General features: G+C 39.1%; 2 protein-coding genes across 2 annotated transcripts in view; one reads left to right on the top strand and one right to left on the bottom strand.

Annotated features, from left to right (window-relative positions):
* The window catches only part of LOC138370384 (glutamate receptor ionotropic, delta-1-like), a 188,544-nt gene extending 181,399 nt beyond the window's left edge, over nt 1-7,145 (bottom strand). The window contains exons 1-2 of the mRNA XM_069334736.1: nt 7,003-7,145; nt 6,440-6,678 (exon numbers count right to left, since the gene is read on the bottom strand). Of these exons, the coding sequence (XP_069190837.1) occupies nt 6,440-6,678; nt 7,003-7,145 (382 nt within the window). The remainder of the gene's footprint in view (nt 1-6,439; nt 6,679-7,002) is intronic.
* An 8,010-nt stretch (nt 7,146-15,155) lies between these two features.
* LOC138370383 (uncharacterized) lies at nt 15,156-15,761 on the top strand. Its single transcript, XM_069334734.1, has one exon. It carries the CDS (start codon nt 15,156-15,158, stop codon nt 15,759-15,761), a length of 606 nt encoding a protein of 201 aa, XP_069190835.1.
* Nucleotides 15,762-18,596: the final 2,835 nt, after the last annotated feature.

Here is an 18,596-nt window from a genome sequence, read left to right as displayed (position 1 = left end):
GTGACGCATCCCGAGCCGAACGACGGCGCTTAGAAATAGGCCGTTGATCGTTGGAACTGTCACCCCCTACAAGCGGTGCCCCAGAAAAACCATCGGCAGGCGGCCCCAAAGCCGGGGCAGCATGACCACACAGAACGGCAGCCTCAACGACGCGGGGCAAAAAGCCACTACTATCCAAGGAGACTGGATTCGGAGAAGGAAGAGACACAGCAGGAGGAAGGGTAGACTCCAGCACACGTGAGGTATCCAGCGAGGGCGATGGAACCGGCAGAGGAGAAGAGGCACATGTTAACGAGGAGACCACCGGAGGCGATGAGGCAGAGGGCGGGGGCGGAGTCACACACACCACCACCCCGACAGCACCGGGAAGCACATGTCCTTCTGCAGGAGATGCAGGCACCACCCCTACAGCACCATCCAATGCCATCATGGAAGCAACCGAATGGAAATGCACCTCCGCACCCACCGAACGTCGAAGGTCCGAAGCAGGTGCCCCTAGGTCCTCAGAGCTCACAGGTGGGGCAGACATATCAGGGCCAGATGGAACGACAGCGGTAACCGCCGCAAGAACCACACCAGGCACCTGCACAGAGCGAGGATCCGCCGAGAAACCCCCATGCACAGACAAACGGGGAAAGTCATCCTCCAGGAAAACTGAAGGGGCCCTCAGCACGAGGAGCATCACAGCTGGCCGCTACGTAGCCCTCAGCACCACACCGAAAACTGGTGCGTGTTTGACCCTGATAAAATACCCGCAGAGAGAGCCCGTGAAACGAAACCCTGGAGGGAATATGGCTTGTAACCTGCATGACGAGCATACGAGCACCCAGACGAACCCCTTTCAGCCAACCCGCACTCAAAGTGGTGAACCGGTGCTTCACCACTGCACCAAACTGCGTAAACACTGACATGAGCTCCGCCTCGGGGAAGGTCACCGGCACCCCGTGAACATTCACAAACGTCAAGGGCCCCCAGGGATCCGAGATCTCCACAGTCAGAGCCGAAGCAGGAAGAGGAAGCGAGCGTGCATCTCAGCATGCCACAAACTCCTGGTAAAGAAGCGACGTGGCAAATGACACCGCCACACGGGTAAGCGAGATCTTGTCTAGCCGCAGGAGTTCAGAGAAGTCGACACGGAGCACGTCCAAGAGAGCAATCTCCACAATGGGCCAGTCCACAGCACCAGAAAAATCCAGCCGGACAGTATCCACCCATCGAACACGGCTACCACCGGCCACCTCCATACCGCCAGCAGGAGCCTCGGCCAGTGGGCGCTCCGCACCTCCAACCACCAACCACCATGCAGCAACGTCAAACGACTTGGCATTACAAATGGTTGTGACTGCGAGCTGCATATACATTTACGTATTTAGTCCTTGTTTGCAATCATTATGCATGATTATTGCCTGTCCCATTGCCAGTGCTAGTGTTGATCTATTGTGCAATGATCTATTGATCATTGCCTGAGTACCCTGATCAGAACTTCTGTTTGTTCCTTGCACACAGGCATCGTTAGGCAGTTTTGCCCATGAGTGGACATGATCAATTAGTTACATGTCCCGTGTCCGCTAATGCAATAATAGTTTTGTTGACACGACTCTAGACTAAATCAAGCATCCTAATACTAGGTGTTAACTTGTCAAAAAAATACTGTTAAACTTTATGCTGTCTTCGGTTGAACATCTAAATAGTGTCACTACTCGTCGAGATGATACAGAGCCTTCAGCTCTGTCACCACATCGAACTGCCTATTAATCACTAAACTAAAACTGTGATGAAGACTCAAAGAGGGGTCCCTTAAAGTGTTACATTTTGTATGATAGAGATTCCCGTGATCGTCATGGATCACAACTTGGTGGACCAAGTTTGAAGGTCCCCAAAACCTTTACCCGAATGTGCACCCAGGCCCTACACGCTTGCTCTCGTGTTTTCTGGAATCTCCCAGCTTTGTGGAGAGTCTGCCATATGCACATTGGTGTCGTTCTACGCAATTGCAGCCAGAAATAAACAATGTTTCCACAAAGAATCAGTGCAGAAGAGTAGGGTTGCAATCTAGAAAATACTTCCTACTCCCTACAATCGACAACGTATCTCCAGCTCCGAAATATCTATTTTACATGATCCGATGGTCATATTAGACGATATGTGCCCCTTCACAATGAAGATGCGAACACCATGGATGACCATGTTCACTGTGTGGCAAGTGCCAAGTTAGTGATTGTGATAACAACTCAGGTACCGGTACTGAATGTGATGACAGCGACGAAGAGGATTAGTTTCTATGTCTATGACCAGATATAACTCCTCTATGTCTGTGACCAGGTATCACTTCTCTATGTCTGTGACCAGGTATCACTTCTCTATGTCTGTGACCAGGTATCACTTCTCTATGTCTGTGACCAGGTATCACTTTTCTATGTCTGTGTTCAGGTATCACTTCTCTATGTCTGTGACCAGGTATCACTTTTCTATGTCTGTGACCAGGTATCACCTCTGTTCTGAACAGAAATTTAAAACTGAAATTAAAAAAATGTTGTTTCCATGATTATTAATTTCTACAAAATGTTCCATAACATCACAATAACATAATAAATGGTCGTGTTTCATATTGTTAAAAACATATTTTTATTTAAACCATTTTACTTGTCAAGACAAAGCATTATATCTCTCTGTAACCCGTAAATTTAATTTTGCATTTTATAGGAAACAGCTAGTCAGCCATTTTAAAATGCATTTCTGGGGGTGATCCTTTTTCTTTTTTTCGAATTTGATGGATTTTGGATATGTTATTAGCCAATGATTATTGAGCTGGAAACCGTTTAGAAAGCTTCTGAAGCAATTTTACACAGGTGTAAATACAAATAGCGTGAACTATAGTTTCACTCACAAATTCATAAATATTCTCTTCGCGAACTGGGAGGCTTGAGCAGACGGATGTCTCGTTCCGTGCTCTCTCCATGATGACTGTGCGCAAAGTGAGAAAGGCAAATTGTTGGTTTTCTTATAGCCACTCTCCTAACACTGATATATGTTGACTTCAAGTATTTACCATTCCCTAGTATCAATGTATGTAACCATATATAAAGTTGTTCCCAGCCGCCACTTACAACAGGAACCCACTAGATGTATCATACACAAAGGCACGAAACATACACAACGCTAATTCAATATATTGTCTGTTTGCACGATATCTATATAAATAAAAATTGAAATGTTCGTTTGTTCAAAATCGCCAATCTCCGAAAGTTCTTCACCGATTGCTATGAAATTTTCACACACCGTTACATTTGCACCCGACCGGGATTTTATATACAAACTATATCGATATCACGTCTGTGACGGGAAAAAACATGTTTGTTTTTTGAAAAACTGTGTTTTTAATGTGTTTTTCATGAGAGGGAAATCTTTGAAACCTCTTTACCGATTGCTTTGAAATTTGGACACAACGTTGCATTGGAATAGGCGAGCGTTTTTATATTCCTACTATATACATGCTTCACCTGTGACAGGAAAAACATGTTTTTTTTTTTTAAAAGGCGCCATCTGTTGTACGAAGGAGCAACACACGCTTTAATCTCCAAAAGTTCTTCACCGGTTGCTTTGAAATTTTGACACAACGTTCCATTCGAATACGTGTGTGTTTTTATATTCCTACTATTTAGATGTCATACCTGTGACCGGTAAAAACATGCTTTTTTTTTAAACAGCGCCATCTGTTGCACGTAAGACGAACACAAGCTACACAAAATATGTTACGATTCCATTTCAATGTTTCTGATTGCATTGATAAATTGAATTTTCATAGATTTTGATTTATTTTCATTTTGATTTAATTATTTTGTGTGATATTGCGTTGGAATGGAGCTGTGTTGTTTACCATACCGTTCATTTCGTGGGCATAGTTTATTTGTTACTTTTTTCATTGCCTTTCTTTTCGTTTTTTTAACTGTTCTTATTATTTTTCAGTGCAATTGGTGGTGAAATTGAGCTGTGTCGATTGATCTGCGTTCGAATTGAATTATTTCGTTAGTATTTTTTGTTTTGTCTAGAAAACAAGAAAATGGACAGCACGTTTATTTCACTGCTGCAAATGTGCAACAAACAGCTATGAATCCACCGGCTACAACGTTAACTGCTTTCTTCACGTTATGTCAAAATGACGTGTTTGCAAAAACAATGCTGTATTCGGAAGTGCCTACGTATTACACATGGAATGCCACTAGAAAATTTATTTGAACGATGCAAACGAGGTGAGCGAGTCGACGGACGACCTGGCATATTCAAATAAACTACGATAGGCAGACTGTACACCGTGCATCCTAATCAGGATGAATGCCTCTTTCTTCGCATGCTGTTGATAAATGTGCCTGGTCCAATGGCTTGCCAGCAATTGAGATTTGTCAACGGCATAACACATGCCACTTCCCGTAGTGCATGTCAAGCACTGAATTTATTGGAGAACGATCGTCAATGGGATGTATTCATTAATGACGCGTCCAACACGTCACATCAAAATCATATTCGTGCATTGTTTGCAATCATATTGACTACCGACTCTGCGTTATGTCTAACAGAGTTATGAGATAATCATAAATCGCACATGGCTGAAGATATTATCCGTCGAATGCGCAAAGAAAATTAAAATATGAACATGGATTTCACAGCAAAAATCTTCAATGAAGCGTTGATAATGATTGAAGAATAGTGCTTAGAAATCGCAAACAAAGTTCTCAATCAGTTGGAAATGCCATCATCGAATCGATCTGCTGCTATTTCGTTCGATGTAGAATTGCGTCGTGAACAAAATTACAACACGGGTGATCTGTTGTTGTAAGTGCAATCAAATATTCCTAGGCTAACCCCTTGAGCGAAAAGGCATTAACAATCAAATAATTCAAACTGTCAATACGGGCTTGAAGAAATCTTCTTAGATGCGCCGGGAGGAACTGGTAAAACCTTCCTAATTAGATTGATTCTGGCAGCATTTCGATCCCAAAATGGCATAACCTTAGCTCTTGCTTCGTCCGGAATTGCTGTGACATTGCTACCAGGTGGAGGAACTGCCACTTCGACTTTGAAATCGCCATTGAACATGCAATTCATTAAAACTCCAACGTGCAACATTTCCAATGCATCCGGCATGGGAAAAGTATTGCAGAAATGCAAACTTACTGTTTGAGATGAATGCACAATGCCCCACAAAAAATCGTTCGAGGCTCTTGATCGATCATTGCAAGATTTGCGTGGAAACATCAGACAATTTGGGAACGTGTTAATATTGCTTGCAGGAGATTTCAGGCAAACATTACCTATAATTCCTCGATCGACACCAGCGGATGAAATAAATGCTTGCCTGAAATACTCTATTTTGTGGTGCTACGTAAAGACATTTAAATTAGCTACAAATATGCGTGTAGTTATGTAGCTACTGCATCAGCTGAGATATTTTCACATCAATTTCTAGAAATGGGGAACGTGAACGGGCCGGTTGATCTGAATTCCAAACGAATTTCATCGCCTCATAACTTCTCCAATTTAGTGATGTCAAAAGAAATGGTTGAAAAAGTATTTCCCAATATTGAAATAAATTATAAGAATCACGATTGGCTGAGTGAACGAGCTATTCTTGTGCCCAAGAACAAAACGTCTACGACCTTAACAATATTTTTCAGTCTAATATTCAAAGCGAGGCAGTCACATACAAGTCCGTCGACACAGTTGTGGAAGCAGATGAAGCGGTTAATTATCCGGCAAAATTTTTTAATTCACTTGATCTGCCAAACATACCATCACACGTACGGCAATTGAAAATCGGTTTGCCAATTATCATGTTGCGAAATGTCAATCAGCCAAAACTTTGCAACGCCACGCGCCTTGCAGTAAAAAAAATTAATCAGCGACGTCGTAGAAGCAACAATCTTGACAGGACATTTCAAAGGGGAAGATGTCCTCATTCCTCGCATTCCTATGATTCCAACAGATATGCCATTTCATTTTAAGAGATTGTGATTTATAATTCGATTGGCGTTTGCAATCATCATCAACAAAGCTCAGGGCCAATCTTTAGAATTGTGCAGTTTATATCTAGACACGGATTGCTTCTGACGTGGACAATTATATGTTGCGTGTTCTGGAGTCGGCAAACCAGACAATTTCTATATCTCCACAGAAAACGGAACAACAAAACCACAATGTATACCCACAAGTATTGTGAAATTAAACATATTATAAACGTGCGCTTTCACCTTTCTTTCTTTCCCATTTAACCAGACTGAGCCACAGCAACGCGTGGCGGGTACTGCTAGTAATAAATATTGAGATAACAAGGTCGAAGAAAACACTCACCACAATGTTTGCCGCACACTTGATGCTTTTCCTCAGGTGACTCACACTTGTAAGTGTTACGAAGAGAGAGTAAAGTGAGTAAGTGTTTACTCACCATTAAAGGGTTTGATTAATGCCAGATGAGGAGGGAGGAGCGTGGGCTTGAGCGATACTACAGTAATAAGATCAGCAGGATACGTTATAGAGAAATCAATGATGGCGAGTCTGCCGGGAGTGGGAGCCATGATGGTGCACAGGTCGGCCTCCTCACGCTGCAGCTGGCCCATCATCCCGGTGAAGCTACCGTTTATGTAGTCGCCGAAGAAATGGTTAGGCTCCTCATGAATCTCGTACCTGAGGATAAGTGATGATTAGGGCCATATCCGACATTCTTTACTGTCCTTAGTATCTTCTTTGATGAATTATAATCGCTCCGGTCTTTGTTACTTTCATAAATATTTGAAAACATTTATTTACAAACAGCTCTACTCCTACCTTGTAATATTTAACATGTTAAGCCTCTGTCAGTTTGGCTTCCACTCCCAAAAGAGTACCAATGATGCAATTATTTATCTGCTTGATATAATCTGCACAGCTCTTGACAAAAATTAATTCCCAATTGACGTCTTCATTGACCTGAGAAAGGCCTTTGTTACTGTAATCCTAACTACGTCTTACTTTAACTTCACCATTATGGAATCCGAGGCCTTGCCCTGAACTATATTCAATCCTATCTTAGTGATAGACGCCAATATGTAGCCATCAATGATATAACCTTCCCCCACTCTACCATTAACCATAGGAGTGCCACAGGGCAGCATCCCAGGACCCCTTCTACTATTTCTTATATATATCATTGATCTGCCTAATGTCTCTAACAATCTTAAACCTATACTATTTGACGATACTACCTTCATCTACTCAGACCCCAACCACCGCACACTAAACAATGTTGTAAATAACGAAATAAAAAAAGTTCACTCATGGATGTCAACCAACAAACTCTACTAAACATCGAAAAGACCGACTACATTTTATTTGGAAGCAAATCATCAAAAGAAATTCAGCATCAGATAGACAATGGTAACATCAGCAATAAAAATGATGGAAAGTTCCATGGCATATATATATATATATATATATATATATATATATATATATATATATATATATATATATATATATATATATATATATATATGTCGTACCTAATAGCCAGAACGCACTTCTCAGCCTACTATGCAAGGCCCGATTTGCCTAATAAGCCAAGTTTTCCTGAATTAATATATTTTTTCTAATTTTTTTCTTATGAAATGATAAAGCTACCCATTTCATTATGTATGAGGTCAATTTTTTTTTATTGGAGTTAAAATTACCGTTGATATATGACCGAACCTAACCAACCCTACCTAACCTAAGCTAACCTATCTCTATCGGTTAGGTTAGGTTAGGTAGCAGAAAAAGTTAGGTTAGGTTAGGTTAGGTAGGTTAGGTAGTCGAAAAAACATAAATTCATGAAAACGTGGCTTATTAGGCAAATTGGGCCATGCATAGTTGGCTGAGAAGTGCGTTCTGGCTATTAGGTACGACATATATATATATATATATATATATATATATATATATATATATATATATATATATATATATATATATTATTAAATATGACCGAAAAAGTAAGATTAATAATTCTAACACGAATTTTCTCAATCTTTCGTACATTACGCTTCACTGTTGGAGGTAAATAAAAAATCACTTCTCCAAAATTCATTTTTATTTCTAGTCTGACGCGACACGGGCGCGTTTCGTAAAACTTATTACATTTTCAAAGACTTCACAAATACACAACTGATTAGAACTTGCGTTTCTCTGATTTTATATCTACATTTGAGTGAGGTGGGAAGGGTGATGTGGCATCAACACAAGACAGAACAATAGGGGATATTAATAGGGTATTAAAAGTATCAACACAAGACAGAACAGAAACAATGGGTATTGAATAGAAGTGTTTGTAGAAAGCCTATTGGTCCATATTTCTTGATGCTTCTATATTGGAGCGGAGTCTTGAGGTGGGTAGAATATAGTTGTGCAATAATTGGCTGTTGATTGCTGGTGTTGACTTCTTGATGTGTAGTGCCTCGCAAACGTCAAGCCGCCTGCTATCGCTGTATCTATCGATGATTTCTGTGTTGTTTACTAGGATTTCTCTGGCGATGGTTTGGTTATGGGAAGAGATTATATGTTCCTTAATGGAGCCCTGTTGCTTATGCATCGTTAAACGCCTAGAAAGAGATGTTGTTGTCTTGCCTATATACTGGGTTTTTTGGAGCTTACAGTCCCCAAGTGGGCATTTGAAGGCATAGACGACGTTAGTCTCTTTTAAAGCGTTCTGTTTTGTGTCTGGAGAGTTTCTCATGAGTAGGCTGGCCGTTTTTCTGGTTTTATAGTAAATCGTCAGTTGAATCCTCTGATTTTTGTCTGTAGGGATAACGTTTCTATTAACAATATCTTTCAGGACCCTTTCCTCCGTTTTATGAGCTGTGGAAAAGAAGTTCCTGTAAAATAGTCTAATAGGGGGTATAGGTGTTGTGTTAGTTGTCTCTTCGGAGGTTGCATGGCTTTTCACTTTCCTTCTTATGATGTCTTCGATGAAACCATTGGAGAAGCCGTTATTGACTAGGACCTGCCTTACCCTACAGAGTTCTTCGTCGACTTGCTTCCATTCTGAGCTGTGGCTGAGAGCACGGTCGACGTATGCGTTAACAACACTCCTCTTGTACCTGTCAGGGCAGTCGCTGTTGGCATTTAGGCACAATGCCAACAGCGACTGCCCTGACAGGTACAAGAGGAGTGTTGTTAACGCATACGTCGACCGTGCTCTCAGCCACAGCTCAGAATGGAAGCAAGTCGACGAAGAACTCTGTAGGGTAAGGCAGGTCCTAGTCAATAACGGCTTCTCCAATGGTTTCATCGAAGACATCATAAGAAGGAAAGTGAAAAGCCATGCAACCTCCGAAGAGACAACTAACACAACACCTATACCCCCTATTAGACTATTTTACAGGAACTTCTTTTCCACAGCTCATAAAACGGAGGAAAGGGTCCTGAAAGATATTGTTAATAGAAACGTTATCCCTACAGACAAAAATCAGAGGATACAACTGACGATTTACTATAAAACCAGAAAAACGGCCAGCCTACTCATGAGAAACTCTCCAGACACAAAACAGAACGCTTTAAAAGAGACTAACGTCGTCTATGCCTTCAAATGCCCACTTGGGGACTGTAAGCTCCAAAAAACCCAGTATATAGGCAAGACAACAACATCTCTTTCTAGGCGTTTAACGATGCATAAGCAACAGGGCTCCATTAAGGAACATATAATCTCTTCCCATAACCAAACCATCGCCAGAGAAATCCTAGTAAACAACACAGAAATCATCGATAGATACAGCGATAGCAGGCGGCTTGACGTTTGCGAGGCACTACACATCAAGAAGTCAACACCAGCAATCAACAGCCAATTATTGCACAACTATATTCTACCCACCTCAAGACTCCGCTCCAATATAGAAGCATCAAGAAATATGGACCAATAGGCTTTCTACAAACACTTCTATTCAATACCCATTGTTTCTGTTCTGTCTTGTGTTGATACTTTTAATACCCTATTAATATCCCCTATTGTTCTGTCTTGTGTTGATGCCACATCACCCTTCCCACCTCACTCAAATGTAGATATAAAATCAGAGAAACGCAAGTTCTAATCAGTTGTGTATTTGTGAAGTCTTTGAAAATGTAATAAGTTTTACGAAACGCGCCCGTGTCGCGTCAGACTAGAAATAAAAATGAATTTTGGAGAAGTGATTTTTGATTTACCTCCAACAGTGAAGCGTAATGTACGAAAGATTGAGAAAATTCGTGTTAGAATTATTAATCTTACTTTTTCGGTCATATTTAATAATATATGTCTACAGGAAAGACTGCTACCAAAATATACTAATATATATATATATATATATATATATATATATATATATATATATATATATATATATATATATATATATATATATATGTCGTACCTAGTAGCCAGAACGCACTTCTCAGCCTACTATGCAAGGCATGATTTGCCTAATAAGCCAAGTTTTCATGAATTAATTGTTTTTCGACTACCTAACCTACCTAACCTAACCCAACCGAACTTTTTCGGCTACCTAACCTAACCTAACAGATAAAGATAGATTAGGTTAGGTTAGGTAGGGTTGGTTAGGTTCGGTCATATATCGACGTTACTTTTAACTCCAATAAAAAAAAAATGATCTCATACATAATGAAATGGGTAGCTTTATCATTTCACAAGAAAAAAAATTAGAGAAAATATATTAATTCAGGAAAACTTGGCTTATTAGGCAAATCGGGACTTGCATAGTAGGCTGAGAAGTGCGTTCTGGCTACTAGGTACGACATATATATATATATATATATATATATATATATATATATATATATATATATATATATATATATATATATATATATATATATATATATATATAGACATGAGACTCAACTTCAGCACCCACATACAACACATAGCCAAAAAAGTATCAAAAACGGTCGATATATTGTCTAAAATCATATATTATGTTCCTAACTCTGCTGTCCTCTCATTATATTACGCGCAAACTTATCCCTATCTTACATACGGTATCTGTGCATGGGGTTCAATCACTGCAAACTACCTCAAGCCCATCATCACCCAGCAAAAATATGCTATCAGAACAATAACAAACTCTGTTTTCTGACCACTCAAACCTCTCTGATTAAATCCCTAAACATGCTGAAATAAACTCACTCCACACATTCTCTTGTGCCAATACATGTACGAAACCATGTTCCTAAATGCAAATCCTGTTCTGAAACTCTTCCTTGACAGATGTAATTAACCCATAATCACCACACAAGAAATAAATCAGCTGTCCTCCAAAAATAGGGTGGTAAATGTAAGAGCACAAATAAGTGCAATTATGAACTATTCATAACTGTCAGGAATTGTACTTATTTTCACTTTGTATTAAATCGTAGTCAAATATATTGTGAATATTTGAGTTTACCTTGTGACGATAATCTCTTTCAAGAGAGATTGAGCCTGCTCTTCTCTACATCAAGTTACGTATAGTATACAACAATAAGATGCTACCTTCAAGATACGTCTACCAGTAGCACAAAACGTTTTGACCAGGAGGCAAACGTACCCAAGACTCACCCCCCTCCTCCACACTCCCTCCATGCCGGCTCGTCATCAACCAGCCAACTACCCTTCCCAGCCTGCCTGCTCCTGATTGGTGACTTGCCGACTGCACACCTGCACCTCGGCGCCCTCTTCCTGAGTCGATGTCTGGGCTTGATCCAGCCACTGAAGTCAGAATATCCTTGTGCTCTCAAGCCGTGAACAACTAACTGATATATGCTGTGTATCAGGTGGATGTTTCTCAGCTAGCGCCATATTCTCAGCACCTGATTATTTTTCACTGTGTATTTATATTATTGTAGAGTAACTTCATCCCTATTATTCATTTATGGTATATGTTTTTGACTTGTTTGTTTGCACTGTACATAGCCAAGGGATTGTCTTTGTTTATAATTTATTTTCTATATTAATTAAAGTTTCATTGTTCATACTATGTGTTTTGCGTGTCTTCCCTTACTTTACCACAGATAAACCGGCAAGCAGTCTTATCTTTTGTTTGTAAGTGTGACTAGGCTTTGACACCTGCCATTGGAGGACTGCCGAACATCTACACTCCTTCACTTTCCCGTCACAACCTGAAAAAACTGAATAGAAAACCACGACCTCACCTAACCGTCTTAGTTTTTGAAGATAATAATTTTATTGCTTCTAAATTACAATTAGTACTTAACCTATAGCTATATTGATATTATAGTTTTATAAAACTAATAAAACAAAACTAAAATATATTAATAAATTGTAAAGTAACTCAGGATATTTTCCAATTTTGTATAAAATCTCTATTGTTTAATAAAACTGAAAAAGAAATTCCTGATATTTAAAACTTGTGTATAAGAATTTGAACTTGAAAACTTCATCCTAAAATTCTGAGTGTCTTAACAGAAAACGAGGAGAATAAATGGAGAGGTAAATGTAACAGCCCCATAAGTGCAATTATGTACTGTGTATGACACTAAAGAAATGAACTTATTACACTTAGTATTAAATCGTACTGTCAATTCGGAGGATGGGTTGCAGCAAATATATATCTCTGATATTCCCAGTCAAATTAATTCTGTGGAAACACCTCTATGCAAAGAAGAGGACCTGATCTATGGAACTCACTCCCTAACGAATTTAAAAGTTGTCCAACCTATACTTTATTCAAAATTATAACGTAAAAACTACCTAATTTCATCCACATAATTTCCTACCTAGTGCTTCAAACTCAACACTGTCTCTTGTGCTACCCTCTTCCCAAATATATGTGTCTAAACCATACTATTTCACCATTGTAATCACTATTATCAACTTATATCATAGTTGTTATTGTGAATGCAATTTTTACAACAATATACCCTATTGATAATCCTCAAATTATGCTACAGTGTACCTCTTGATAATCCTTAAATTTTACTACAACGTACCTGTTAATATTCTTCCATTCTTGCTACAAACTACCTACTTAAAATCATCTGTTACATTAAGGACCTGCCTGAAACGCTATGCGTATTAGTGTCTTTACAAGAACATAAAAACATTAAAGGTATGCTTTCTCATAAACCCAATGTACCTTTTTGCATTTATATAAATAAATAAATAAATATATAAGTAAATAAATCGTCAAGTATTAAGAATTAATTATACTTGAAAAATATACCATGCAAAGCAATATATATTTTGCTTAATATTACATGGAAATCTAGTGTGATAAATTTACACTATTAATAAAACAAATAAAATGCTGATTCCATTCCATGACCTCATCTCTCTCTACACCGAAATTTGATTAAACTGATTTTAAATCATTTATTAAAATTCAGATCAAAGCTTAGAAACAGAATGTACCTTATACAAAATATTATTGGTCAAATAACAAAGGCCAAAAAATGGATAACTAATGATCTAAAGAACCTAATCGAAAATCAGATAGCTATGTACAGTCGTGAAAACATATTCCTTTACTCCTCGAGTTGGTGTAACGTGCAAAATGGCAAAGCCGCATTTGTTATTATTGTAGTAATGGGTTAAATTATATATGAATAGATGCTTTGTAACGACTAGTCTCAATGCTATTGAAAGAAAAATTGTGTAGAGCAGTGAATACAAATTAATATTTGAAGATTCGTTAACAAGGCAGATGGCTCTACGTAAGCGGAGGAGATTTTGCTCATGCCATCCAGATTAGGGGCAAACGCTGTAGCCACTCCGTCTAGAGCAGCTAGGGGTAGACCCGAGGCTTCTGGTCTCTGCGATGCTTGCCAGAAACCAGGGGACCCTGGGTAACATATCCTAGGCATGCTACAAGACACATGGCTCGGGTGAAACGTCATGACAATATCACTCGGTTCGTAGCTGGCCGCCTGCGGCAGAGGTTTTGAGGTGGAACGTGAAGTCCGTACACTGCTCTTGGTGATGTTCAATGTAACACTATTGGAAGGGTTTTCTTGAAATACCTTACTGATCATAATATTACTGTGTATGATACTGATAAACAGATTCATTTATTGGGAGGTAGACTTGATTATGTGATTGGGTACAGCCTAGCAGATAGAAACGTCAACGGTAAGCTCATCGCAGAACTAGGAAATGATCTTTTGCAATATATTGTAAATACAATGTAGCGGATATTAGGCCTACTCCTCATCCTAGGGTTAAGATTAACATTCCAGACTATCTTAAACCACACTTTAAACTACTGTACACAAGTGTTACCTTGGGTATACACCTGTATCAGTGGACCACTTTCACGATGATCTTGTCAGTATCATTACCGGTTATTTTGATACCTGGGTTAAATCAAGGAAAAAAATAACGATCGTTCTTCCTCACGGACAGAGGAAGAACTATTATTATTGCAGAGCGAGTTAAAGTGCTTCAGCTTGCTGATTGTTATAAACGAGAAAAAACAGCTGACTATTTACTAGCATTCCTCAATGCCAACAGAGATTTTCGCGAGCTTAAGGGTCAAGTTAAGGACACATATTGGGAACAATTCCTACAAGGTATGAATAGAACCACAACATTATCAGAAATGTGGAACAAAATTAAAAACATTACCAAACCGTCAACCCCAGTTCAGCTTCATTATACTCCTGCAGAATATGCTGACATGCTCTTAGCTCAATGGTCTAGTGTCTCACAAATTTCTTCCTTACCCCCAAATATACAGCAGCATTTAAATAATACCAACATTAACAGAAACTTTAATATTGAAATAGAACGTTCCTCACCAGATTTAACGGATCAGTTTGCTCAATCCCCCTTTGAATTAACATCAGCATTTGGGAAACCTAAATAAACTGCCCCTGGTGAGGATGCTTATAACATGAGGACTATGAGGACTTATAACATCTTGAGCTTACTGAGTGATGTCCTTAGCCACCCTCGGCTTGACCTCTATCAAATGAGCCTCTCACAAGGTATCTTGCCAAAGAAATGGACACAAAGTCTCATTGTACCAATTCCTTAACCTTACCCTCAAAAATTCAGACCCATTTCCCTTTCACCTTGCATGTGTAAAGTCTTGGAGAGAATTGTTCTCAATCGTGTCATGTTTTAGGTCAAAGAAAAACTAGCTCCTAACCTATATTGGTTTATGTCCACGTGTAGCACGCAAACATGCTTTGCTGAATATATTGTAAACTCCCAGAATGGGACACAGGCAGCCTTTATTGACCTAAAATCAGCTTTAGATGTAGCGAAAGGCAATATAATATTAGAGCAACTTGTTGAATTTGGAATCAAAGGTAATCTTCGAAGTTGGAAAAAGAGCTACCTATCCAACAAGCGTGCTAGTGTCTTATTTAAAGAAGTTAAAAGTACAAGAACAGATGCATTTGAACTAGGCACACCTCAAGGTGGTGTCCTAAGACCTATTCTCTTTAATATACTTATGCACAAACTTATCCATGACATACCGGTACAACCTACTGAAACTGTTATATGTTATGCTGTTGATATTTGTATAATGGCACACAGTAAACCAAGGCTACAAGTGTTACTTGATGCATTCCCCAAGAAAGTAGTGGAATGTGGCTTCATAATCTCTGTTGATAAAACAAGGGTTCTGATTCCCTATTCTCTTCATGCTAACTATACTATTAATGAAGTGCCCGTGGAGAATTGTGAGTCATATAAATATCTTGGGGTCGAGGTTAATGATTCAAATCTCATCAGCAACTTGCGCAAAAAAACTTGTTGAGCATCTTAAACCTCTCAAAACTCTTGTGGATTTGCATCAGCATAAAATATGCTTGTGGTTTTAATATTGCCTTTATACGATCTGATGTTGATTATTATCACTTGCATCTTCTTAATTTTTCTCCTAAATAACTACAAAACCTAGATATAGTACAGAATGATGCCGTGCACATCACCCAGGGTTGTGCAGAACTGTCATAATTGTTAACATGAGAAAGGAACTAAAATTACCTTCCATTTACGAAAGAATAGTCCTACTTAGTACTATGTTTTGCGCCAAAATTTTGAAAAATAATGGTCCCCCCAGCTCTATTCAAATTAAATTAAGATCCATTCTCAACAATTCTGAGTGTTCACTCAATCCGCCGCAAAAAGCTCCTTACAGTGTGTATTCACCTAGTTGTGCTTGCGGGGGTTGAGATCTGCTCTTTCGGCCCGCCTCTCAACTGTTAGTAACTACTATTTTTTCCCCCCACACCACACACACACACCCCCCAGGAAGCAGCCCGTGTCAGCTGACTAACTCCCAGTTACCTATTTACTGCTAGGTAACAGGGGCATTAGGATGAAAGAAACTCTGCCCATTGTTTCTCACCGGCGCCCGGAATCGAACCCGGGACCACAGGATCAGGCGTCCAGCGTGCTGTTTGCTCAGTCACCGGCCCCTCAGCTCAGTTGTTGTGCCTATATTCTTCTGAAACTGAATGTGTCTCTTAATCTTGATAAAAGTGTTCACTATATTTCCCCTTGGAAAGATGTCCAGGTCTCTGCATTATATCACCATCAATGTCAAACAAATGTATAACACTAAAACTATGAGATGTATAACATTTGAAGCTATTGACAATCATCTTCAGAATCTCAAACCAACTGAATCCTATGCCTTTACTGATCACTCTGTGCAGTTAGACACTAGTAGAGCAGGTTGTGCATGTGCAGTATAAAAAAGGAATGAAATTATGATGTCTAGTACACAGAGATTGAACAACTGGGTAAGCACGACACAGACTTAGCTATTGGGTATTTATCTAGCCACTGAGTACCTTAAGCTCAAAGGTGGTAGTGTTATTCTGTGACTCTAAAAGTGTTCTACGGTTCTTAATAACGAATCACAATGTATGTCAGAAGTAGCTTGTAATATTAAATGGAATGTAATTTTTGCCAATGATAATAACTATTCTATAAAATTTGTGTGGATCCCATCCCATGTTGGAGTTGGAAAACATGACTTTGTAGATCGGCTGGACAATGAGGCTTGCAGGAAAGAAAACACTGATTTTGACTTTGGACTACCTAATGCAATTATTAGAAACATACAAATTAAAGAAATTAATTCAGATTTAGAAGAACTAAGAAATGCCCAGAGATCTGAAAGCCGCAATATTAAGAGCTACGACAAGTTTTGTAATGGTAGGTATTTGTATGGTCAGCACAGTAACCGGGCCAGGCAATGTGATATAATCATTGAACGAATTTGCCTTGGCAATAGACACATCTGGCAGGTTAGTGAGGCTGAGCCACTACCAGAATATTCAGATTGTAAACTCTGTGATAAATCTTTAATGCATTCACTAGAACACTATATTGTTGAATGTGAAACCGTAAAAGACCTTAGACCTCCTGGCCTCTTGTACCACCAACTGTGTAACTATTTCATTGACTCAGGTGTTCTGGATGACATCCTAACAATTTTTCCTAAATTTGCTTGTCCATTTTAAAAAATGAAGAACAATTTTATATATATATATTTTTTTTTGAGATATATACAAGAGTTGTTACATTCTTGTACAGCCACTAGTACGCGTAGCGTTTCGGGCAGGTCCCTGGAATACGATCCCCGCCGCGAAGAATCGTTTTTTCATCCAAGTACATATTTTACTGTTGCGTTAAACAGAGGCTACAGTTAAGGAATTGCGCCCAGTAAATCCTCCCCGGCCAGGATACGAACCCATGACATAGCGCTCGCGGAACGCCAGGCGAGTGTCTTACCACTACACCACGGAGACTGATATATTACTTCTAAGCTTATGAAAGGAAAGCTAAAGGTTCATTTATGAACCCATCCCTGCCTTTGTGTGGCAGTGAACAATAGAAAGTAGTTTTTTAAATATTCATACATTGAAACATTTATTGTAACCATGATATATATGTTCTTCCGCCTACAGTTTAGCCCTATTGTCTTGTGTGTGACCCTCCGTCCTGCGTGACAGTGAATACCAGCATTATCCTCAATTTATAGGACTTAATTGAAATCCTCAGATTAGGCAAAATTGTAATTAATTTTGTCACTAAAGATGTTAATAATAATACGTTTGTCCTTAAGAGTTTATTGGCTTTTCAGGTAAACGATATAACGGATGATAATTTTATATACCGCATTTAGCTGTTGAGACATAGACGACGTGACGTCATTCGCAAAACGCTACCTTGATCGACGTTTGTCGACAATCAACAACAACACCCAAAACATTTGTTCATGTTAATAGTGGTTTGCAATATTTACATTTGCGAAGATAGTTGATATTCTTTACACGAATAGACAGAAGAATCATAAAGTATAATAATTCATAATCATTTATTATTAATGACAACTGAAAGACAAAGTGAAATAAATAGGGAATATTTGATCTGTGTATTTGTATACTGAGAACAACTATTACTGAATTAGTTAATTAGGTAATTAAATATATTCTGTAATAGCAGAGTTGACCAAATAATTATGAGTCAGAGACAGATAGAGAGAGACAGAGGCACTGAGAAAGAGACACAGAGAAAGAGACACAGACACAGACACATACACAAAGACCGAGACCGAGACCCCCATGCACTCCCTTCT

This window comes from Procambarus clarkii, chromosome 32 (assembly GCF_040958095.1).
Source record: "Procambarus clarkii isolate CNS0578487 chromosome 32, FALCON_Pclarkii_2.0, whole genome shotgun sequence".
In the NCBI taxonomy this organism is placed as follows: Eukaryota; Metazoa; Arthropoda; class Malacostraca; order Decapoda; family Cambaridae; genus Procambarus; species Procambarus clarkii.
The sequence above is the reverse complement of the archived record's forward strand: the minus strand, read 5'-3'. Positions and strand labels throughout refer to the sequence as shown.